Raw genomic sequence first — 24,066 nt, forward strand, 5'->3', positions numbered from 1 at the left:
GGCATTGTAATTACCAAAGAAATGCAAGAATAATGATGCCATCTATCTATAATTCCAGTAATCTCTGTCTGTCTGTCTGTACGTCTGTACGTTTGTCTGTGACCGCTGTTTCTCGACAACCACGGGTCCGATATACTTTTAACTTGCCAGGTATATTGCTGGGGACCCGAGGATGTGCCTTTTCAAGGTTTCATATTAATCGGACAATTACTTACCGAGCTATGTCCAAAAAACGATTCAACCAATCAGAGAGCAGCGAACGATCGCGTGTGCCGAACGTGGCGGGCACACTCTGCCTCGGATGGCACATTTGAGAGCGTATTCATTTATTTCACGTTTGCAAACTATGTTGGCGTTAAACTATGTTTTACAACTAATAAAAACGAATTTGCGATTCATTCGCTTTCCTGCGCGTTTGTGCACGCGATGGCGATTTCTTTACCAAACTCCGGAAGCCGTTCGCTTTGGACCAAACCATTGCATGTAAATAGAGGGGGGGGATTGTCACCACTCGCAAGCCGTTCGCTTTGGACCAAACCATTTCATGTAAATAGAGGGGGGGGATATAATTTTAGATATAGATATAGTACGGGCATGCCCTAGTTGTAACAAAGCATACTTTAAGTAACCCTAATCATAACAGTAATAATAATAGTAGCATCATTTGGCAATAAAAATAACGAATGCATCATCTCTCCCCCTCCCCACCTCCCTGGCTGGAACACATCTCATGTTTGGTGAATGGCAAGCTAATGCTCAAGCTTTAAAGCAGGCAGGTATGCTACAAGGCCGTAAAGACCGATGAAAATTTGATCCCACTAGTCTCAATAAATGTTGTATGGTTAGACGTCGGCTTATTGTTTACGTTCCACTTCCCAATTTCTACAATGGATGGTATTAACTAGAAGTTGACAATAGGAGGAAAGGCTTAAAGAAGCTAAAAGAAGAATGCTTAAAGAAGAAGGAGGATGCAACATCACACTCATTGCATTGTGTAAGTTGCTGCTGTCAGTAGTTGTGAGTAGTCAAATAATGGGTTGATATTTCCAACCAAACGAAACAATAGCAAACTAGAATCCGGGCACTCGGTAGAGCGCATACCTTCGCCGCAGCTACTGTTCTGTACTTGGCATGGGAGTGTATGCGATGTGAAACTTTATGTGAAATGCGATCGATTTTTAAAAATCAGAATTTGAGCAAATCTGTTTCATTCGTCTGTTAATATGCCTCCCCGATTGACAAATCTGCAATTTGAATTTCATTTGAGGTTGAAATGATTGCGGGAGATCGCGTTATAGTGATGACGTCTTGGATGGACATCCTCTTCTTCAGTCGCTCATAACTTTGAGTGAAATACGATCGAGTTAAAAATAGTCAGAATTTGAGCAAATCTGTTTCATTCGTTTGTTAATATGCCTCATCTCTTGACAAATCTGCAATTATAATTTTTTTTGAGGTTGAAATGATCGCGGGAGATTGCGTTATAGTGATGACGTCCTGGATGGACATCTTCTTCTTCAGTCGCGCATAACTTTGAGTGAAATACGATCGAGTTAAAAATAGTCAGAATTTGAGCAAATCTGTTTCATTCGTTTGTTAATATGCCTCATCTCTTGACAAATCTGCAATTATAATTTTTTTTGAGGTTGAAATGATCGCGGGAGATCGCGTTATAGTGATGACGTCCTGGATGGACATCTTCTTCTTCAGTCGCTCATAACTTTGAGTGAAATACGATCGAGTTAAAAATAGTCAGAATTTGAGCAAATCTGTTTCCCAAAATCTAATCAAATGTGTCCCGTATAATAACCAATCATCCCACCAAATTTCATGCAATTCGGTTGAATACTTTTTGAGTTATGCGATTAACATACACACACACAGACATACAAATAAATACACAGCGATCAAAACATAACCTTCCGCTTTTGCGAAGGTAATAAATATTGTCGATTGCTCAGTTTACAGTTTGGTTTGTTCATGAAGTTGGGAACCCCGGTATAAATCCCACATGCTGTGCCGATTTGTCCAATATGGATTGTCCTTGTAATTAAAATAAATAAATGTGCAATCTCATGTCTCTTATTGTCCTTGTCCTGCATGTAACCTGCAAGGTGGCAAAAATGGAAGAATTGGGTCAGAATTGTTTCAGCAAAGCAGGAGGGAAATCGTTTTTAAAAGTTACTCCATACCTTTAAAGATGTTTACAGGTGAAACACCATGGTCTATCAGTACAAGTTTATACAACTTGAGGGCAATCACTTCGGTATTCAGGTTGGTATTTGAGTTTTATTACCAAATTGGCACAACTAATTCTGCAACTGTCATTTTTCTCCCTACCTCCACTGAGCAGAGGAGGTCATTAAAACCACAGGCATGGTTGTTGGAGTAGCAAAGTGCTTTGAGAACCCCAAGCCACTCGGAGCTGAGCGCCGTGCAGCACGCTGTCAGTTCTGCGCATAGGTTTCCAAGCTCATTTATCCTGAAAGATGAGAAGGATCGTGCGAGTCGGGGCATGATGCATCAGCAAATGAATCACAGTGAGGTAAAGTAGAGCGCTCACAACTCGGAGTTACCTGTCGCTGTCCTGCGGAGCACGACACACATTAAGCAGCGTGTTGCACACAAAGCTGTAACGATGGGGTGGGTTGTCATGCAGCACTTTCCCCAGCATGGAATAATTAATGTTGAGAGCCGCTGGCGATTCAATGTAGTCAAGCATGAACTCGGCATCCAACATCGGATTGGAGGCAGAAGGCATTACGCTGCAGTATATAGTCTGCTTGACCTTCGAACAGGCACCGCTGTACACATGAATTGTGAACAAAGGAATGGGAAGTTAGTTGTTGGGAGTGGTTGCTTATCTGAGATTTGAAAGCATCTGCGGTTTTGCAACAATTTTTTTTTTTTTTTTTTTTTTTGGGGATACTTAATCGAGGCTCGTGAAAGAGCTAACATTTACTTCACAAACAAATCAACCAGACAAACAAAATATATAAAAAGAGGGAGCAGAAGACAAGATGGGGAGAGAAGGGGAAGCACACAAACACAACATTTGAGAGCAGGGAGATGTGTGGAAGGGAGAGGGCTTGGGGGGAGGAGGCGTGGGAAGGGGGGGGGGGGGGGAGGGAGAAGTATAAAACATAAGGACACCAAGGACTTCCAGGACAGAAGTTGGTATTTCAAAAAAGTGGAATTGGGGTGAAATTAGCGGGGGTAGAAAAGATCAAGGTTTTGGATGGGGGAAGATAAGAGATGGTGGTGAACAGCTGTTTTAAAGACCTGGAGGGTGGAGTGGGATTGAAGAGAGTGAGGGAGTTTGTTCCAGAGGCAGGAGAAAAGAGGAATGAAGGAGTGAAGGTGAGCAGAGAGTCTTGATTTTGGCAGTTTAACCAGAAGAGGGTTGCAGGCAGATCTTGTGTGACCTGTAGGAATATTTGCAGGACAGAGCCCAGAGAGAGCTGGGGGGGGGGGGGGGGCAAGACCAGAGAGGAGTCGGTAGAAGACGGAAAGACCACCAACCTGCCTGCGGTGAGTGAGTGAGAGGCCCTTGGAGTTAGCTTCATCACGGGAGATTCCAATGATTCTGAATGCTTTGGTTTCAACAGCGTGAAGACGAGCTCGGTGTGAGGCAGGAGCACCAGCCCAGAGGGGAGAGCAGTATTCCATTGAGCTGTGGATGAAAGCCTTGTATGTGGTGAGGAGCTCAGGTGTGCCAAGGAAGGACTTCGCACGATGGAGGATGCCCAGTTGGCGACTGGCTTTGGAGGCCAGATTTGAAATGTGGTTTTCCCAGGAAAGATCATGGCAGATAGTGAGACCCAAAAGCTTGAGTGACAGAACTTCTTGGAGAGGATTATTCAGAAAGTGGATGGGAGGGTTGTCCAGTCGGTCTTTTCAGAGAGACATCGTAAGAGTGTGAGATTTGTCAGGATTGAAAGACATGTTCCACTTGTTTGCCCAGTCTGTGATTTTGTCCAGGTCTGCAGAGAGTGAGGAGGCGGCAGACTGCCGATCTGAGGGATGAAGAATGGAGCGGCAGAGAGTAGAGTCATCAGCAAAGAGATAGAGAGGATTTTCAAGAGAGTCAGAGAGATCATTGATGAAGACCAGAAAAAGCACAGGGCCCAGAACACTGCCTTGGGGAACTCCAGCCTGAACAGGAAGAGGAGATGAGAGAAAACCATTCAGGGCCACACGTTGACTACGACTAGAGAGGAAGTCCGCCAGCCATGCGTGGAGATTTCCATGGATACCAAAAGAGGAGAGTTTGGTGAGCAGAGCGGGGTGCCAGACCGTATCGAAGGCACGTGATACCATTGACATCAAGTCAAGAGGTACTTCAAGGTATTAAAGTGGTTTGTTCAACAAATGTTCAAGAATGGGAAATCAGGAAGCACACTGCACCCAGGAAGCCAACAGAATGCGGGTAGAGGCACTGTTGTCTCGAAGCAGACTAGTTAACCCCTCCCAGCCCTTTTTGTTCTGTGAAGAGACAACTTTTTACATTTGTCTTGTTTCAATCCAAGGGGCTGGTTCTTCTGCTTTCTTTGTGTAGCCCCCACCTCGAGTAGCCTTCTGGCTTTGTGGCAGGCAATATCCCTTAAATAAATAAAATAATAAAATAAAAAATAAAAAAACAATAGAAAAACATACAAAACAAATTGACGATTTTAGGCTACCTTGACCTTTTGACCTCAAAAGCAATCTGCTTCTAGCATTTTATTGGTGAAACCAATTCAGTGACCCGATATGCATATTCTTAAAATTTCAGGTCAATTGGATGAAAATTGACGATTTTATGTAACGCTGACCTTTTGACCAAATTATTCCAGACTCTCATAATAAAGCTTTGTTGAACATTTGATGGCAAAAGCTCAAATGGTAAAAAAAAGGTATGGCCTGGACAGACAGACAGACAGTCGGAAGTGATTGCAAAACCCCACCTTCGGCTGCGTGGGGAGAAGGCAATTAAAGTATAAGGAGAAAGTGAGGTAATGACAACAGTTGGAAAGTATTGAAGTGAAGTAGAAGAAGCTAACAAAGTAAACTAGGGGTGGGTGTAAGGGAGGGGAGGTAACGGTTTGTTCATTCTGCCCAAATGCATAATATCATTCTGACAAGTAGATCAAATTAACCCCTGGCATGTGCATGGAAGTGCAGGAAAAACAATGGAAATGCCAAAGCGGCTTGCATCTCTATTCGGATGAGCAACAGCCGGACGGCTGGCTCCTGAACCAAATCCATTTGCAAACATCTACAATCAGAATACAAATGTCGCTTTCAGAAAATTTGATCGGAGTTTCTCAGAGATGGATTGACAAGGACAACAAGTATAGGAGCTCTCCCCGATTAATGGTAGATTCACTCCCATCCTGTCTGTATTCTTAAACTCCTTAGGGTTTACCTCACCTTGAAATGAAGGAAAAACTAAGAGCACACACCTGAACAGATCACCAAACTTGCTCTTGAGGTGGCTGCACGATACATAAAGATCGTAGAGGTATGCAAGGATGCAACGCTCAGGAGAGGAGCAATCCGTTGGGTTTGCTACGTGTTTCACGACACCACAGAGCCTGGTGGGAAATAAAACATTCACAGAGTTGGATTACGAATTATAATTCAACCCACAGCCCGAAAATCATTTATTCTCAACATGCTGCCCTGAAGCAATTGAGCTTACCCTTCAAAAACTTGTGCCGTGTGCTCTGGATTGAGCAGTAAGCAGGCATGGTAGTGCCGAAGAACTGCGATGATGCAGAGACACAGACCTGTCGTGTAGCTTCCTGCCAAATTGGACGACTTCAGCAGAAGCTCGGCCTCAACGACACTCAGCTCATTGAGCAACTGCCAGGACGAAGAACCAGCATGAACCAAGGTACAAAAGATGGGTTGAAACATTATTGGACCTGCCAAATGCAAGTGATAATTATCCCTTGAAGATCAACAGTAAATATCCGGATATTCCAAGAGGTACTGAAAGGAACACAGATAACCACAAAGTACACGTGCAGAGGTGACAGGAAGGCATAAAGGTATGCACACATGCCTCTAAGCTGTCTGGCATGGGTTTGAACCCTGACCCAGCTAAAAACTGTCATCCCGGTGTTTCACAGGCAGGGTGATTCGGCATCGTGTGTTTGTCCCTCGGGTGGATGTTAAATGGACATCCTGTCCGTCAGAATTCGTTTGTGGACGTTAAATATCACAGTGTCCATGGCAAAGAGTAGGCAAGATATCACCGGCACCATAAACAAATTACCAATTCTTCCCTTAACCAGCAGAGGGCATTTCATCAGCGGAACAGCTGTGCCCTCAGCCAATTACGTTTTATGTTACCCCGCAGCCTTGTGCTGCATACAAACGAAGAAGAAGCACATGTGCATAAAGATACACCTCCACTTTAATAACAAGGACTGAAAATTAAATTGAGGTAAGCTTTTTGATCCCGATTGCACAGCAAACCAAAAACAGCACAATTATGATGAATGGTAAATTTATAGAAAAGGGAAATTGCTGGACAAAGGAAAATAATGCATCAGAACAATGCACCTGATTATTTTTTAAAGACGTACAACAGGTAGGAAGATAAATGAATGAAATGATGTTACTCTTTCATTGCATGAGTCTTGATTTTGCATAGAAAAGGGAAGGTACGATGAGAATTGGCAAACCGAGGTACATGTGCAACATAAGGGAAAGTAAGGTTGAAAGGAGAGGAAAGGAAAGGGGCAGGATAGATACACCCATCCTCAGACATAGTGAAAAACCGTGAATATGCATGGCACAGGGCTGAGAATGTATAAGCAGGTCACATTTTATCAAACGTGAAAACAAGGGATCCAACTGCATATGTATCAAAAATTCTAATTTCAGAGGGATTAATGATCACTGCTGGGACTTGAAACCAAGTATTTCAAAGAGTTTGGAAGATTGGTCCCTACGGTTCTTTCAGAAATACTAACATTTTAAGATCTGCAACCCATGCAGGGTAAAGGGTTGGGCTGAAGGTCAAATAAACCATGTCACTAACCCCTTGTCTGGTAACTTGCCAAAAGTGAGTTTGGAATTCCTGATATTTTTTTCTTGAAAGGTCGATTCATTGCGAGTCAAGCAAGGTGCTACATAAGATGATAGCATTTAATTTGAGCCCAAGATGCTTTTTCTGATCACAGCTACTTTTTCACTACAGGTTGACTTTTGACAGATTACAGGTCAAAGGGGAAAAAAAGAAAGAAAAAAAAAGAACGACTAGCATTTTTGAACTCAGCACGCAGACTCCAGGTTGACCCAGGTGTATTTTTATAGCAAAATCTGAGGGTCAGGCAACGGAATGGTTGAGTTGGTATGGAATGACCCACGTGCTGTTCAGACCATGAACCCATTTCTCACTCAATGGGTTAAACTAAATGACTTATTTTGATTCACTTCAACAGCCTGAGTTTTGAGCTTATTAACCTCACACACGCTTTCTCCAATTTGTAGAATTTGTATACAAACACACCTGTCTATGGAGACAGAATATTACTTTTTTGTACAATATTTTTTACCTGTGACATGCAAGAGCTTCATGTTGCTGTTATTGCTGGGGTTCTTGTTGGGAGCCAGTTTTTCGTCAAAACACATGGTAATCAAGTGTTACGTTTCACAAATTACTATAAAAAAAAAAAATAGTATTATATAATTTTTGAATGGTCCCAAATTGACGTCAAGCAATCCATGACCGTGTGATGAATCAGATTGTTCTGATACAACTGTGGAGAGGTGACATTGATAGGCGAGTTAATTTTTAAATAGTGCATTAAATGCGCCCTGGTGTTGGGCTAGCGGCTAGGGTGCCGGCTTAGGATCCAAGGATCCTGGGTTCGAATCCCGGTCGATCGCTGAATTAACGCCAGGGGGGTTGACTCAGCCTGTCATCCTTCCGAGGTCGGCGAATTGAGTACCAGTTCACTGGTAATTCCCTGTTTATCGTAAAAAGGCGACAAACAGGGTTGGCGGCAGGAAGGGCATCCGGCCGTAAAACATTGCTTCAAAAAGGGGACCGAAAAACAACCACAACCACGGTCCCCGAAAAGGCCAACCCCCGCTTTGCGGGGAAAAATGGCCTCTAAACGGTGGTTTATTAAATGCGCGTCTCCAAATCGGGCCGCCACCGGAATTTGTCGCAGGTTGTGACTTTGGGCAGTCATTCTTGTTTATAATTGAATAGTACTTTTTGTGTAAAGAATAAAAGCATTGGTTTCTTGAATATTATTTCAGGATGAAATGGACATCATTAAAAGGTGAAATGGAATAATTTTTCTCTGATGATTACTTTGTTCGGAGATTTTGAGTGTTTTTTAGGGCCATGCTATGGCCATGGTGTGATGCCATGCCTGGATGACGAAGTCAATGAGGCCATGAATGTTGAGTGAATGCTCCATGAGGTCAAATATGAACTGGATGTGCTGCACGAGAGGCAGGTGATACGATGTCCCTGAAGCAAAGCTCGTGATCTGCTCGAGGACATTGCTGGCCACCTAAGTAGGACACAAAAAGCAATGAGAAAAACAAGGCTCAGTCGACAAATGAGAGGTAAAGAGGAGGTAAAGAGGAGGAAGATGAGGAGGGGAGAAGGTTGGAGTGAGTTGAGGTTTGGAAAGGGTTGGAGGTTGACAAAGAATGGATGTGTTTTTTTACTTAATTGAAGTTCATCCGAAACAAGGCTGAAAGGTGTTGAAAGGTGACAAGAAGAGATGGGCATGGAAAGGTAGAGGTAAGGTAAAATAAATGAATATTTATATGAACGAGAATCGACTGCAAATATCCACACCTGGGATGTAACCTGGTGCTGGTCAAAGTATGAAAGCTGCTGGAAGCGTGCAAAAATGCCCTCCAATGTTGGAATCGACTCTGGACGGCTCTTCTTACTCTTTTGCCCCTCCTCACCACCTGAGGCACGGGTCAACATACAGTATATACAACTTCTCTCAGTGCAAACATGCAAATAAGAAGACAACTAGACCGCCCACATCATTACATTATTATACATACTTGTACCAAGTTTGATTTAAATCCATTCAGCTGTTCACAAGTATCACATTTTTACCTGACATGACCTCTGACCTTTGATCTCTTGACTCCACAATATAATCAGTTAATCGTTGCATCATATATACTTGCACCAAGTTTGTTCAAAATCGCATCACTGGTTCACGAGTAAGTGTGGCAACATAGTTTTTACTTAACATGACCTCTGACCATTGGCCTTTGACCTCATGACTTCAAAATAGAATCAGTTCATCTTTACCTCATTATACATACCAAGCTTGACTAAGATCCCTTCAGTCGTTCTCTAGTTATCGTGGTAACGAAAACCTATCACGGATGGATGGACGGACAACCCGAAAACATAATGCCTCCGGCGATGAATAAAAATAAATAGGAATCTATCGGACTACCAAGTCTACCATTTGGTGAAGTTTTGTGAAGATCGGTTTAAAATTGTGACCTGGAGGCAATGAAAGGTGAGTGCAGAGACAACCAACCAAACAAACAAAAACAAACAAACAAACCAGTGATCAACATATTGTCAAAAATTTTTTTTGCCAATTAACAAACAAACATGCAGGGATGCACAGGGTTGAAAACAAAACCTTGGTACACTTTTGCTGGCGGAGGTAACAACAGTGAAGGAAACATAATATTCTCCACTTGTCCTGTGTGTAAACAAACCGATGACTAACAGCAACAAAAATCAACTCAATTGATGCAATCTCATGAAGAAATCTAGTCGTTCCTGCACAAAATACAATTCAACTTGAAAGAAAAGCCAGAACCACAAAAATGTGTTATTTTCATGAAACAATTTCAGTATTTAAAAAAAAAAAAACTGGGAAGATATTGGTTATTAAGGAATGATACAATATTCTTATTTTTGGGACAAAGTACTCAAAACACATTATATAACCACAGGCAGGATCAAAAGGGTTTCCCCCTAAAAGTTGGGCCAAAAATAAAAGTTCTACTCCCATGGCCTCACAAAGCTAAGCCCCTGCTGGGAGTATTGTGTGGAAATGGCTGGAAACTACGAAAGAAGAATATGCGAGACTGGCTGGAAACTACCGAGGAACGATGTGCGAGACTGGGTGGAAACTACCGAGGAAGCATGTGCGAGACTGGGTGGAAACTACCGAGGAAGCATGTGCAAGACTGGCTGGAAACTACCGAATTTTCACTTTGCTGTCAGGAGATTTTAAAAAAGCGTAAAACGTTACAAATTCGATATCCCAAAAGCCTCTTTGAAATCACTGCAGTCTTGCCTTTATCTTTGAGCCTCTTCTTCATTATTACAGACACCTTACTCACCTCTGCATTTTACATCAACATGAAACAACATTCATGCGTCACTTTCCAATTAAAATTGCGATCACAACATCTGAATGAGTTTGTTCTTTCATTTGGAACATTTACTAATGTTTTTTATGGAGTCATAAATAAAACAAGAACAAGAATTGCATTGCAATGCATGTCCCCTACCGTTGTGATATTTTATAAGTCCAAAAAGGGCAAAACTCTGAAAAATTTATGAAACCCCCTGAAACTCGAACTTGCTCTGCAACCTGTCATAATAAAGCCATGCACAAAGTTTCAGTTAAATATTGTTACGGTTTTTAGAACCTTCACTAGTAAATTTTAGTAAATGTTTCCCTTATAAATGTTCCCCTGTAAATATCCCCATCAATTGGTTTGTTAAAGATCGCACCCTAGTTAGTCCATGTGCAACACGTAGCGAACCAGCGGACCTCTCCGTAGTTATTTCATTATTATGTTAAGGATCTGTTCCCAGTAGTTGAATCTGCGTTGCATTCATCAAATAAGATGGGCCCCATTCCGTCCATTTTGCTCTCCCTCTTCAAATTGTGGTACCTCGCTTGCCAACAGCGTTCGCTGCCCCTTGTCTTGGTTCGTTTGATTGCCCCAAGCCGCCATTAGCCATGCGGTCAAGCCGAGGAAGAAAGGGGCGGAGCCGCCAGATCACGGGCGTGGCACGCCGACGCACCACCCGAGGCAGGGCCAGCGAGCCCCCACCAGCCAACCAGGGCTGCCAAAAGACCATCGCGGGCGTGGCTCCATGACACGCGCATTGATTGCAACACGCGTAATATAACGACGAGCGCGAAGCCTTTTTAGGAAGAAGGCAGAGAGAGACGCGTGAGAAGGTACGAGTTGTGTGAGAGGGTTCAAGAGTTGCGAGAGAGAGACACGTGAGAAGACGGAGCATCCCAGTCCCATCGCTATATGCAACGTCCGCTCGGGGTGAACGATACGCGCTCGCTGCCTGCCAGGGTTTTCCCGCCACGACGCGAGTCGACTCCTGGAGCCGGACCTCGACGCCTGCCGTCTGCCTGGGCCTTCTCATCCCTTCTTCCAGCCATTCCTGCCTGCTATTCCCCTTTCGTGTAAGTCTGTTTGTCTGTCCTGTTTGTTGTCCTGGGGAATAATATAAGACTGCTTAAGGCTGCCCTGTGTCTTCTTCTTCTTCTGTATATTGCTTTTGTTTCTTCTTTGGTTCTTTGGTTTTGTAAATAATTAATAAATGCCTGTTATTTCTTACCTTTGGTTTCTTCTTTCCCCCGATCGCTTTCGTCCTGTCTCCAATTGAGTACCTGTGGCACGATTTGGCCGACGCTCGGAATCGGGTTAGTCAAGTGCTCAAGGCTCGAGCCGCCGATTGCTAAACCGCTCGGCAAATACCATCTTGTCCGTGGTTCGAGCGTTACTTGTCTCCCTGTTTTGCGGAGGGATTGGTAAAGGTATTCGGGAGAACACCTTGACCAATAACCCTGATCAATTCCACCCCGCAGAGGAGCGTTACAAGTATCCTGACCGGAGACGGCCAGCTTAACAGGCCAAGGGGATTAACCCCCCCTTGCTAAGGGGAGTGCCGTCTCTGAGATCCGTAACAATATGTTAAAACGTATAGGAAAAAGTCTGAGAAACCACAGGTGGGACAGACAGATAGATGGATGTACAAACAGACAGACAGACAGACAGCTAGAGACAGAGACAGAGACAGAGACAGACAGATGGAGAGCAAACCTACAGTCCCTCCTGTGAGGCTGGTAGGGGATCAATAACCATTGCAAAGCAACTCACCGGTCTCTGCTGTACTTTTCTTATTCAGGATCTTCAGGATGTCCCGCGTGATGCGTTTAGTGAGGTGACGTGCCTCGTCACGTTGCCGACCAACGCCATACAGCACGATGAGGCGCTGGTTGCACTCATGCACAGACGATTCATCCTTGGGTCAAAATGGCACTCCAAATGAAATATTCTGCTATAAACTTTACAAAGTACCTTCTCACAGTTTGTACTACTGTGTTCAAAAAGTATCCGACCTTTATTTTTCGTGCGTAAAAAAAAAAGAAGCTAGGGAGGCGTTGATTGGTGCACGCATGTAGGCGATCCTAATGCACACACGTGAATTTTTTACCACCTGCAGAAGCTGTCATTCGACGGCAGACCGCCGATGAGTGAGGACATGTAAGCGAGCGCCGTCGGATTTTCGTTTTTGACAAAATGACGGAAAAACTTGAACAACGCTACTGCATCAAATTTTGTGTAAAGCTTGGCGATTCCCAAGTGGAAACGATCCGCAAGATTCAACACCGTTCATTCCATTATGAAGGAGGATTTGGGCTTCAGGAGAATCTCAGCGAAGTTCGTACCAAACCTGCTAACGATTGAGCAGAAGCAACTCCGTTTGGAGATCGCACAGGACATGCTGGAGACTGTGAACAGCGATCCCAGCTTCCTCAACACAGTGATCACTGGCGATGAGTCCTGGGTTTATGGGTACGACCCAGAAACCAAGTTGCAGTTTTGATGCAAGTTTGATGAAACACAAAATTTGATGCAGTAGCGTTGTTCAAGTTTTTCCGTCATTTTGTCAAAAACGAAAATCCGACGGCGCTCACTTACATGTCCTCACTCATCGGCGGTCTGCCGTCGAATGACAGCTTCTGCAGGTGTGAAAAAATTCACGCGTGTGCATTAGGATCGCCTACATACGTGCACCAATCAACGCCTCCCTAGCTTATTCTTTTTTACGCACGAAAAATAAAGGTCGGATACTTTTTGAACACACTACGTATATCACTCATGCAGAATAAGAATGATTGATAACATTTCATTCACAGTACATATTTATTATATGAAAGAGTAGAGCCATCAAGTAAGTTAATAAATGCAGGAAATCTGCCCTTTCAAGGGATGATGGTGTTTTCTGTAGCAAGCACCTGAACAATTGGGAAATGTGTCGCATACTGGAGGTGTCGGCTCAGCTCATGAGTGGCAGGAAATACAGAGCCTCCGGAAACCTTATCTTTGCGAGACTGTTTTTCCTCCTTTACAAGAAGTGTGCGATCTGAGGCAGGGCTTGGCTTTGACTCACTTGCTAAGGGATCCCCTGGAGGAGAAAACATCTAGGGTTTGGAAGGGAAGGAGAAACAGACACGTAGCTCACTGCTTAGGCTTCTCAACCAGGGTTAAGCAAACTTCCTGCCTCAGAAGGAAGAGAGCCCTATTTACCAGGTCATGTGGAAATTCGCTCTTCAGGTCTCCATCATCGAATAAGTTAGCAGGACCAGATTCCAAGTCCAAATATTCTTCCATGCCAGGTTCCTAAATAACAATGATATTGTACGCATGCATGCAAACCAAAAGTGCTGTTCAATCAAAGGGCTCTATTAAAACCAACTACCCATATACAGTACAATATGTTCCAATCAGTTCAACATGTTTCCTCCATAAAGTCCTCCAAAACACTCTGTCTATGAAGTCCCTAACAACAGGATTCCTCATTCTAAACACGTTTTTGTCCAACCATATGCTTACAAGAGGAGTTTACTAGTTCGGAGAAGGTGTCGGCTTCAACCCAAATAGATTTAAAAAACGAGACCACCACTCTTCAACGTCGCGACGTCGACCAATATAGCTCTGCCCACATTATTACATCATTTTTTTTTTTTTTTTTTTTTTTTTTGTGTACAAGATCGAGGCTCGTGAAAGAGCGAACATGAATCACACAGAAAGACAAACCGACACATAAAACATATAACATCGGGAGCGGTAGACAAGATGGGGAGAGAGGGGGAGGACACAAACACAACATTTGAGAGCAGAGACCGAGAGACAAGAAGACATCGAGAGATCTGTGGGAGGGAGAGCGCTTTGGGGGAGGGCATGGGAAGGGGGGGGGATGCTCATTATACATACTTGTACCAAGTTTGATTTAAATTCCTTCAGCTGTTCTCAAGAATCATATTTTTACCTGACATGACCTCTGACCTTTGATGCAGAAATCTAATCAGTTAATATTTTCATCATAATATATACTTATAACTTTGGTTTACTTTGGTTTGGTTAAACTTTGGTTAAACTTTGGTTAAACTTTGGTTAACTTTGGTTTGGTTTGGTTAACTTTGGTTAAAATCCCATCACTGGTTCACAAGTTATCGCTGTAACAGGATATTAACGAACATGACCTCTGACCTTTGACCTCATGACCCCAAATCTAAACAGTTAATCTTTACATCATTATGCATAGCTGTACCAGGTTTGACTTGGACCCCTTCAGCTGTCCTCAAGTTATTGCGGCAACGATAACTATCACAAACGGACGCACGGAGGGACAGCTGGACGGACAACCAAAAAGCATAACACCTTTAGTGACTACCATACCAATCAGTGATGGTTCCCCACTGTAATAATGGTGTAGGCTTTTGCCCAAACACTTAATTACACCTGCATCAATGACGTTTCCCCATGCGTTTTCAACAGGCATTGGTTGCTACAATTAACTACTTTGTTTAAGATCTAAATTGTATGGTCAATATAAATAGTCAAGAAATATCTTACATTTTACAGTTTGAGCAATAGCCAGGTCAAATAACCAATTGCACTGTACCAAATATAAAAGTAACAAGCGTTACGCCTAGGTCCCCCGTCGGGGAAGTGATGTGAGTTGACAAAGGGGAACACGCAGAAAACATGCTATGATATGATATTTCGCTCACAAGGGTCAGACATACATGGAGGCGGCCATCTTGGATTTTGACGTGGCGACCCAATTTTCAATAGCGTTCTTCCTTATGCCTAGATACACCCACACACCAGAAGGTACTTCGCTTATTTTTCAAGATATTTCGTTCACAAGGTTCAGACATATATATGGTGGCGGCCGTCCTGGATTTTGACGTGGCGACCCACTTTACAATAGCGGTCTTCCTTATGCCGAGATACACCCACACACCAAATTAGAGGTTGGTACTTCGCTTATCTTTCAAGATATTCTTCTCACAAGATTCAGACATACATGGCGGCGGCCATTTTGGATTTTGACGTGGCGACCCAATTTTAAACAGCGTTCTTCCGTGTGCCTAGCAACACCCACACACCAGATTAGAAGTTGGTACTTTGCTTATTTTTCAAGATATTTCGCTCACAAGGTTCAGACATATATATGGTGGCGGCCATCTTGTATTTTGACGTGGCGACCCAATTTTCAATAGCGTTCTTCCTTATGGCGAGACACACCCACACAGCAAATTAGAAGTTGGTACTTCGCTTATTTTTCAAGATATTCATCTCACATGGTTCGGAAATACATCAAGGCAGCCATCTTGGATTTTGACGTGGCGACCCAATAGATACCCCCACACACCAGATTAGACGTTGGTACTTCGCTTATTTTTCGAGATATTTCGCTCACAAGTTTCAGACATATATATGGTGGTGGCCATCTTGGATTTTGACGTGGCGCCCCAATCTTCAATAGCGTTCGTCCTTATGCCGAGATACACCCACACACCAGATTAGACGTTGGTACTTCGCTTATTTTTCAAGATATTCATCTCACAAGGTTCAGACATACATGGCGGCGGCCATCTTGGATTTTGACGTGGCGACCCAATTTTCAATAGCGTTTGTCCTTATGCCGAGATACACCCACATACCAAATTAGAAGTTGTACTTCGCTTATTTTTTAAGATATTCATCTCACAAGGTTCAGACATACATGGCGGCAGCCATATTGGATTTTGAAGTGGCGACCCAATTTTCAATAGCGTTCTTCCTTATGGCGAGATACACCCACACACCAAATTAGAAGTTGGTACTTCGCTTATTTTTCAAGATATTCATCTCACAAGGTTCGGAAAAACATCGCGGCGGCCATCTTGGATTTTGACGTGGCGACCCAATAGATACACCCACACACCAGATTAGACGTTGGTACTTCGCTTATTGTTCGAGATATTTCGCTCACAAGTTTCAGACATATATATGGTGGCGGCCATCTTGGATTTTGACGTGGCGACCTAATTTTCAATAGCGTTCGTCCTTATGCTGAGATACACCCACACACCAGATTAGAAGTTGGTACTTCGCCTATTTTTCAAGATATTAATCTCACAAGGTTCAGACATACATGGCGGCGGCCATCTTGGATTTTGACGTGGCGACCCAATTTTCAATAGCGTTCTTCCTTATGCCTAGATACACCCACACACCAGATTAGAAGTTGGTACTTCGCTTATTTTTCAAGATATGCAGGTTACAAGGTTCAGACACACATGGCATCAGACATACATGGCGGCCGCCATCTTGGATTTTGACGTGGCGACCCAATTTTAAACAGCGTTCTTGCTTGTGCCTAGATACAGGCACACACCAGATTAGAAGTTGGTACTTCGCCTATTTTTCAAGATATTAATCTCACAAGGTTCAGACATACATGGCGGCGGCCATCTTGGATTTTGACGTGGCGACCCAATTTTCAATAGCGTTCTTCCTTATGCCTAGATACACCCACACACCAGATTAGAAGTTGGTACTTCGCTTATTTTTCAAGATATTTCGCTCACAAGGTTCAGACATATATATGGTGGCGGCCATCTTGGATTTTGACATGGCGACCCAATTTTCAATGGCGTTCTTCCTTATGCCGAGATACACCCACACACCAAATTAGAAGTTGGTACTTTGCTTATTTTTCAAGATATTCATCTCAAGCTTCAGACATACATGGCGGCGGCCATCTTGGCTTTTGACGTGGCGACCTGATTTTAAACAGCGTTCTTCCTTGTGCCTAGATACACCCACACACCAGCCACCAGATTAGACATCGGTACTTCCCTTATTTTTCGAGATATTTCGCTCACAAGTTTCAGACATATATATGGTGGTGGCCATCTTGGACTTTGACGTGGCGACCCAATTTTCAATAGCGTTCGTCCTTATGCCGACATACACCCACACACCCGATTAGAAGTTGGTGCTTCGCTTATTTTTCAAGATATTCATCTCACAAGGTTCAGACATACATGGCGGCGGCCATCTTGGATTTTGACGTGGCGACCTAATTTTCAATATCCTTCTTCCTTAGACCTATATACACCCACACACCAGATTAGAAGTTGGTACTTCGCTTATTTTTCAAGATATGCAGGTTACAAGGTTCAGACATACATGGCATCAGACATACATGGCGGCGGCCATCTTGGATTTTGACGTGGGTTGCACCCACACACCAAATTCGAATGCGGTCCTACGCTTACGCACGCACGTACACCCACACACGCCCGGACGGACGGGAAAGCCATAGTCCCCCTTTCGCTCCGCTGAGCGACGGGGGACAATAATACATTATTAAACCCGAACCTTTCCCTGAACCTCCTCGGTAGACTCGTGGCCAGGCGATCGTGAAGGAAGGTGTCCCGTGCCAGCCCAACCGAGCTCTCCACGTGATATCAGCGTGCACAGGTATGCATCATGAGAGAAGACACTAGCACGCATCAGCTCGCAGAAAAGCAGCACCAAGTTGGCAAACTCACTGCGTTCAGGCTCACTTGCAATAACGGCTATCGCATTGCGAGGGAGGATTTGGATGAAAATGACAGTGGTCACGAAGGGATGGAGAAACGATCAAAATATAAAATACGTTGTTCATTTTGTTTTGGATAAAGTCAATAAAAACATTCACGATCAGGTGACCGAGTTTTCATTGAGGAATTTAGTGTGTCACTCACTGATAACGGGTGCCTGAGTATCCATAAAACGGAGGAGAATGTTCTGGAACACAGGAAGGCTTGCACCAGCCAAGGATCCAGAGGAGATGGACTCTTTCTCATCCAGCACTTCCGATTCACCACAACGCTGTACATAGGAGAGATGGGCAGTAAAGTTTGGCCTGAAGTGCTTTACAAAGCAGGCAAATTACCAATATTCAATCCAAATGTCCAAAGCCACAGTTACAAAGGCAAATCACAGCTTTGTTTGCTAGTTTGAATGCAGCACCGCTCCATTAATCAATGCACATTGCCACACAACCAAAAGGAATTACATTTTTTCATCCATCCACCTTACGTGCCATGTAATCAATTGCATTTACAAATTAACTTTCTTTACAATTCAAACTCTCTTTTTTAGTATAAATCCTTAAAAAGTACAGAAATTTAACAAAATCACAAGTACTATCAAAAGCTAGACAACAGAATGGAGATGGCCTAATAATGAGGACACCCTCCTGGCACCCCATTGGTTGTGGGTTCAAATGAGGATGAAGACAGCAGGATTAGAGATTTGGATTCTCGTCCTCCAGAATTTAGTCTCAAACCAATTACTTTCTTACACCCAGGTCATCAAAACATACCCAGGCTCATTATTGACCTTATGGAGAGGGCAATCTGTGCAATATCTGGCTGCCACAGCTGTTATGCACAAGCAAACCGTTTATAGTCGATTCTCAATGCCATAAGGGTAACTTGGGATGAGACATTGGGCAAGAGGCCAAAAATTTCACCGAATCAAATTTGGGAAAAAATAGATCGTTTTGGCAATAACTTGTAATTTACACTCAAATAATTAATTCCCCAAAAAAATAACTCACATCAACTTCCAGCTCAGCCTGCCTCTTCTCCAGCAAGCGAGCAACCACCATAGCACGATGGCGTCCTGAGCGTTTACAGCTCACAGCCCATTCGCACAACAATGTCACGACGGCATCGTCGGGCATCGACATCTACAGACACGAGGATAATGCGAAAAGGTCCTCGGCCACGGCAAGGGGAATGGAACAATGAGGAACATGTACAATTCTGGGTCTCACCTCCCGTCCTTCTTTGCTCTGAGGTGAACAAAAGACCTTATTGTAGAGAGAGTCAAGGCAAGTGCTCGAATCAGAACGGTCAAAGCAGTGTCGGTCAAGCACCTCAAGTGTGTGCAGAACTTTGCTGATTGTAAAGCCTGCATGCATATTGATCAGGTGGTTAAAAGGCAGGCAGGAATTTAAAACTTTAAATCATGTCTTTCGATTATCTACAAAAACAAATGTCTGCACTGCAAGTGAAGAAATGAGAAGGTAATTAGCAAAACAAGCAGAATTTAAGAAGAGGATGCTCAGTCAGCGGCTTTGGTGGCCAACTTTGAAATGTGGTTTGCCCAAGAAAGATCATGCTTGATAGTGAGACCCTGTGGCTTGAATGACTAAACTTCCTCAAAGGAATTGTTAAGAAAGTAGATAGAAGGGATTGACAGACAGACGGTCCTTTCAGAGAGTGAAAGTGTAAGATTTGTCAGGATACAAAGACATATTTCAAGTGTTTGACCAGCTTGTGATTATTTTTTCCAAGGTCCTAAGAGAGAAGAAGCTGCAGCCTGTCTGTCTGAAGGATGAGGGATGTCACGGCAGAGGGTGGACTCATCAGCAAGTAGACAAAGGGGATTTCCCAGAGATAGTCAGGTTCACTATGTTAACAAATATAATTTCGTTCAAAATTTTGGTAGATTAGCAAAACTATACATTTTTGGAATATTCAGAGCTTGAGGAATCCAAAAATTAATGTTTACATTTGCGTAGACACCTTTGCGAAAATGACACTCAGGACAGTGATGAAGATAGTCAGGTTCACTATGTTAACAAATATAATTTCTTTCAAAATTTTGGGATTAGCAAACCTGTACATTTTTGGAATCTTCAGAGCATGGAGAATCTGAAAATCAATGTTGGCATTTGCACAGACACCTGCATGGCCGCCATTTTGGATTTTGAAAATGGCCGCCATAAAATACATATTTTGCGCGATCTCGGCTTCTAGTCAACCTAGAGACTTAATTAAATATGCTAATCCTATGTTTTCTGGGTCAAGGAATCCAATAAAGGCCTCAAAATAGTGCTCAGGATTATAGAAAAGCAACAAACAAAGGTAATTGAAAACCATTGTCTTTATATTTGTGATATAACTGTATTACATAATACATGATATTGCAAGTCCTTTGAAGTTATAGGTTGTTATAGGAAGTTATAGGTAGTATCAGATTGAACTATAAGTCCTATACACAGGATCTACAAGGTCTATACCGTTCAGGAATATGCTTTTACAGATCTTCATCACTGTCCTGAGTGTCATTTTCGCAAAGGTGTCTACACAAATGTAAACATTAATTTTTGGATTCCTCATGCTCTGAATATTCCAAAAATGTATAGTTTTGCTAATCTACCAAAATTTTGAACGAAAAAAACATAGTGAACCTGACTAAGAGTCAGAGAGATCGCAGATAAAGATTAGGAATAGAACTCGGCCCAGAACTCTGCTTGGTCGATTAAATTGCCGGGAAGGTAAAGCTGGATTTGGACGCTAGACTCCACCTAAATTAAGTTTCTTAGATGGCGTCTGTAATCGCTTAGCAACACGTCATGTCATGGAGTAATCTGCAGCTCATTGGCTTCAAGGTTATCAGCTGGGAAGTGGGTCCGAGAACTACCCTCGTAACCCCCTGCCGAACCCGCAACTCCCGAGTGTGTCAAATGTGTTACTACCAACCACCTCCATTTGTTTTCAGTCTATTTACCATCCTTTACAAATCAAATACTCTCATTTTTATCCCACCGAAAAGCCGGATCTGGATCCGGACCTGAATCAAAATAGACTCGGCTTGTTCTGTTCACCAAACCAACTCATCCACCTAATTTTGTCACAACTCATCCACAACGTTTTGAAATATCATTCTATGCATCATTATTGGCCCCACATCTCAATGGTGACGAATCATTTAAAAAAATTAAATAAGCCTCGTATTCAGACACGGATTCTGACCTTCACCAAAATCAAATTTATTTGGCTTTGTCACACTCCCAACCTGTCCACCAGGTTTTGTCTGAACGCATCAACAACTTTTTGAGATATCCTGTTCACAGACAAAGAGATAGACAAACAGGGGTGAAAACATAATCTTCGTCCACCTTCAGTGGGGGAGGTAATTACTTCCCTTGGTTAGCTATAGCAACTAACTTATTTATGTAAGTTTACAGATGTATCTGTCTTGACAGAGTCAATCCAGGTTCAAAACGTTTGAAACAGTTGGCTTATCTTCAATGTTGCATATTTACTGACTCCTTAATACAGACTTGGCATTTAATATGGAATATTTTTTTTGCGGGGGTGAACTTACTTTTCAAGATGTCTTAGAACCAAAAGTTCATTGGAATTATGTTGAAATTATTCTAGATTTTGTTAATGTGACCTTTAAAAGAAACAAAAACCACATTTGACATTTCGAAACAAATAAATTGATCCTTGAAAGTGATGTAAACTGATATCGAACTCAATTCATGGACAGTAGTGTTAAACTTCTGTACGTTTTCCAGAAGTATCTCTTTATTTTGCACATTAGCCAAATTTTTTTTTAACAAAAACAAAAGTTAAATTATGACTGGGATTACAGACAGTAAAATTACAGTTCAGTATTTCGTGTAAGCCCCACGAGCATTCAGGAGAGCACATACACGTTGAGGCATGCTGTTCACGAGATTTGCCAAGGTTTGGACAGGAATCGCTTGCCCTGCAGTGACAATAGCCTGCTGCAATTCACGCACAGAGGTCGGCTGCTGGTCCAAGTGGTCGATTTGACGCGTTAATTCTGCCCACAAGTTCTCGATCGGATTCATATCCGGGGACATGGCAGGCCACTCCATATGCTCTACACCACGGTCAGCAAGAAAGTGTTGGATCATGCGAGCACGATGAGGCCGTGCATTGTCATCTTGGAAGACAAAGTTTCCTCGAAAGGCTGCACGAGCAAATGGAAGCAATGTTTCTTCCAGAAAGCACTGTACTTGAACTGGTTCAGGTTTCCATTCAGAACAACCAGGTCAGTTTTGCCCCCTGCATGAAAAGCAGCCCAAACGGTCACCCCACCACCTCCAGCTTGGACTCTTGGCACTATACAATCTTTGTTGTAGGCTTCATGCACTTGTCTGCGCACTCGGACGCGGCCATCTTGACAATAGACCAGAAATCTAGAGTCGTCACTGAAGATCACGTGATTCCAGTGTCCTGGGTGCCATTGACGGTGCTCTCTGGTCCACTGCAATCGGCGCTGGCGGTGTTGTCTGGTCAGGCGTGGCTTTCTCAGAGGACGCCTGGCACGATAGCCTGCTTGAACCAGTCGTTGGTTGACGAGCCTTCTGGATACAGGCACATTTGTCAGTTGCTGCCACTCAGCCCTAAGCCGATTAGCTGACTTGGTACGGCCATTGCGGACTAACCGGTGCAGCTGGCGATCATCCCTCCTTGTGGTTCTGCGGGGACGTCCTGGCCTCGGTATTGGAGTAGGGACATCCCTCTGAGCATTTCGTTTCAGGATCGTTGACACCTGATCTTGAGTGATGCCATACTGCTGAGAAAAAGCACGCTGTTTCATGCCGTAATTTCGTAAAGCCACCACTCCATGACAAACAGCATTGTCAAATTGACGGACCATCTCCAGAGGAAGCGGCAATAACTTTTGGAGACGTGCAGCAGTTGTTTTCCACTAATACAGAACACAACAACCCTTGTATACCCGACTGTGAAGCCAATCATCAAATGCACCTGTCCGTACATTTTGCCACGCCACCTGTGATATAATCCTGTTGGTGACTTCTTGCTGCGACAGACAATCAGTGACATGGTTCTTTCAACAAATAAATCACCAAAGTGTAAAATAATCTCACCAGATTGATATACTGAGTTAAGAAAGTAAACCCAAGTCAAGAAAAAAAAAATATTCCATATTAAATGCCAAGTCTGTAAATAGGAAATAAAACAGTCCAAACTCTTAACTGATGTTGGTTTATGCAGCATCCTTCTCTTGCCTGGAAAACTTTCAGAGCCATCAGCATTGAGAATGAATGTAACAAAGTACTGGCTGCTCATGCACACCAGAACTAACAACTCAATGAGATAGCCATGGGTAGAGAGCTTGTGAAACATTTCACAGACAAATGTCAAGAGAAAGAGGCTATTGTTCACATCTTATCAGTCTTTCGAGGACAGACACAAATCTTCTGCTGTTCCTACAAAGGATGGGGAGTAGACGACAAAGCACGGAAATAGCAGGGGGTGCAAGGAAGGAGGCAGTAGAAGACAGAGACCACCGAGCTGTCTGTGATGGAAAAGTGATAGACCCATTGACCGAGCTTCACCATGGGAGATTCCAATAGTTTCCACAGTGCCAAGCTGAGCAAGGTGTGAGGCAGGCCCAGAGGGGAGAGCGTATTCCATCAAGCTGTGGATGAAGGCCTTGTAGGTGGATAAGAATTCAGGTGTGCCAAGGAAGGATTTTGTATGATGCAGGATGCCCAGTCAGCGGATGGCTTTGGAGGCCAACTTTGAAATGTGGTTTGTCCAAGAAAGATCATGACTGACAGTGAGACCCAGGAGTTTGAATGACTGAACTTCATAAAGAGGATTGTTAAGAAAGTAGATAATAGGGGGGTTTGCCAGACAGTCCTTTCGGAGAGAGAGAGTGAGAGTGTGAGAATGTGAGATTTGTCAGGATTGAAAGACGTATTCCAGGTGTTAAACCACTTTTATGGTTTTTCACTTTTGTTTGTTTCAATATAGTGTAGCATGCAATTTAATTGATGTTGACATTTAATTGACCTTTTAACATTAATTTTTATTGATCGACCTTTTAACAAATTAAAACGTGAATTAAAACATATGATTTATGATATTTATGATGTTTATGTTGACATTA

At 43.1% G+C, this 24,066-nt stretch overlaps 1 protein-coding gene across 5 annotated transcripts in view; it reads right to left on the reverse strand.

Moving 5' to 3' along the window:
• Positions 1 to 24,066, reverse strand: part of LOC137439000 (mediator of RNA polymerase II transcription subunit 12-like protein) — a 140,673-nt gene that overhangs the window by 57,320 nt on the left and 59,287 nt on the right. For all 5 annotated transcript variants that reach the window (XM_068134549.2, XM_068134550.2, XM_068134551.2 and 2 more), the window contains exons 10-22: positions 19,154 to 19,290; positions 18,935 to 19,066; positions 18,075 to 18,201; positions 17,707 to 17,906; positions 13,576 to 13,668; positions 13,284 to 13,469; positions 12,142 to 12,286; positions 8,816 to 8,934; positions 8,379 to 8,522; positions 5,684 to 5,847; positions 5,445 to 5,576; positions 2,577 to 2,804; positions 2,341 to 2,482 (exon numbers count right to left, since the gene is read on the reverse strand). In XM_068134549.2, the coding sequence (XP_067990650.2) occupies positions 2,341 to 2,482; positions 2,577 to 2,804; positions 5,445 to 5,576; positions 5,684 to 5,847; positions 8,379 to 8,522; positions 8,816 to 8,934; positions 12,142 to 12,286; positions 13,284 to 13,469; positions 13,576 to 13,668; positions 17,707 to 17,906; positions 18,075 to 18,201; positions 18,935 to 19,066; positions 19,154 to 19,290 (1,949 nt within the window). The remainder of the gene's footprint in view (positions 1 to 2,340; positions 2,483 to 2,576; positions 2,805 to 5,444; positions 5,577 to 5,683; positions 5,848 to 8,378; positions 8,523 to 8,815; positions 8,935 to 12,141; positions 12,287 to 13,283; positions 13,470 to 13,575; positions 13,669 to 17,706; positions 17,907 to 18,074; positions 18,202 to 18,934; positions 19,067 to 19,153; positions 19,291 to 24,066) is intronic.

The sequence above is a fragment of the Myxine glutinosa genome, chromosome 13, assembly GCF_964187855.1.
Source record: "Myxine glutinosa chromosome 13, kmMyxGlut1.1, whole genome shotgun sequence".
Classification (NCBI taxonomy): Eukaryota; Metazoa; Chordata; class Myxini; order Myxiniformes; family Myxinidae; genus Myxine; species Myxine glutinosa.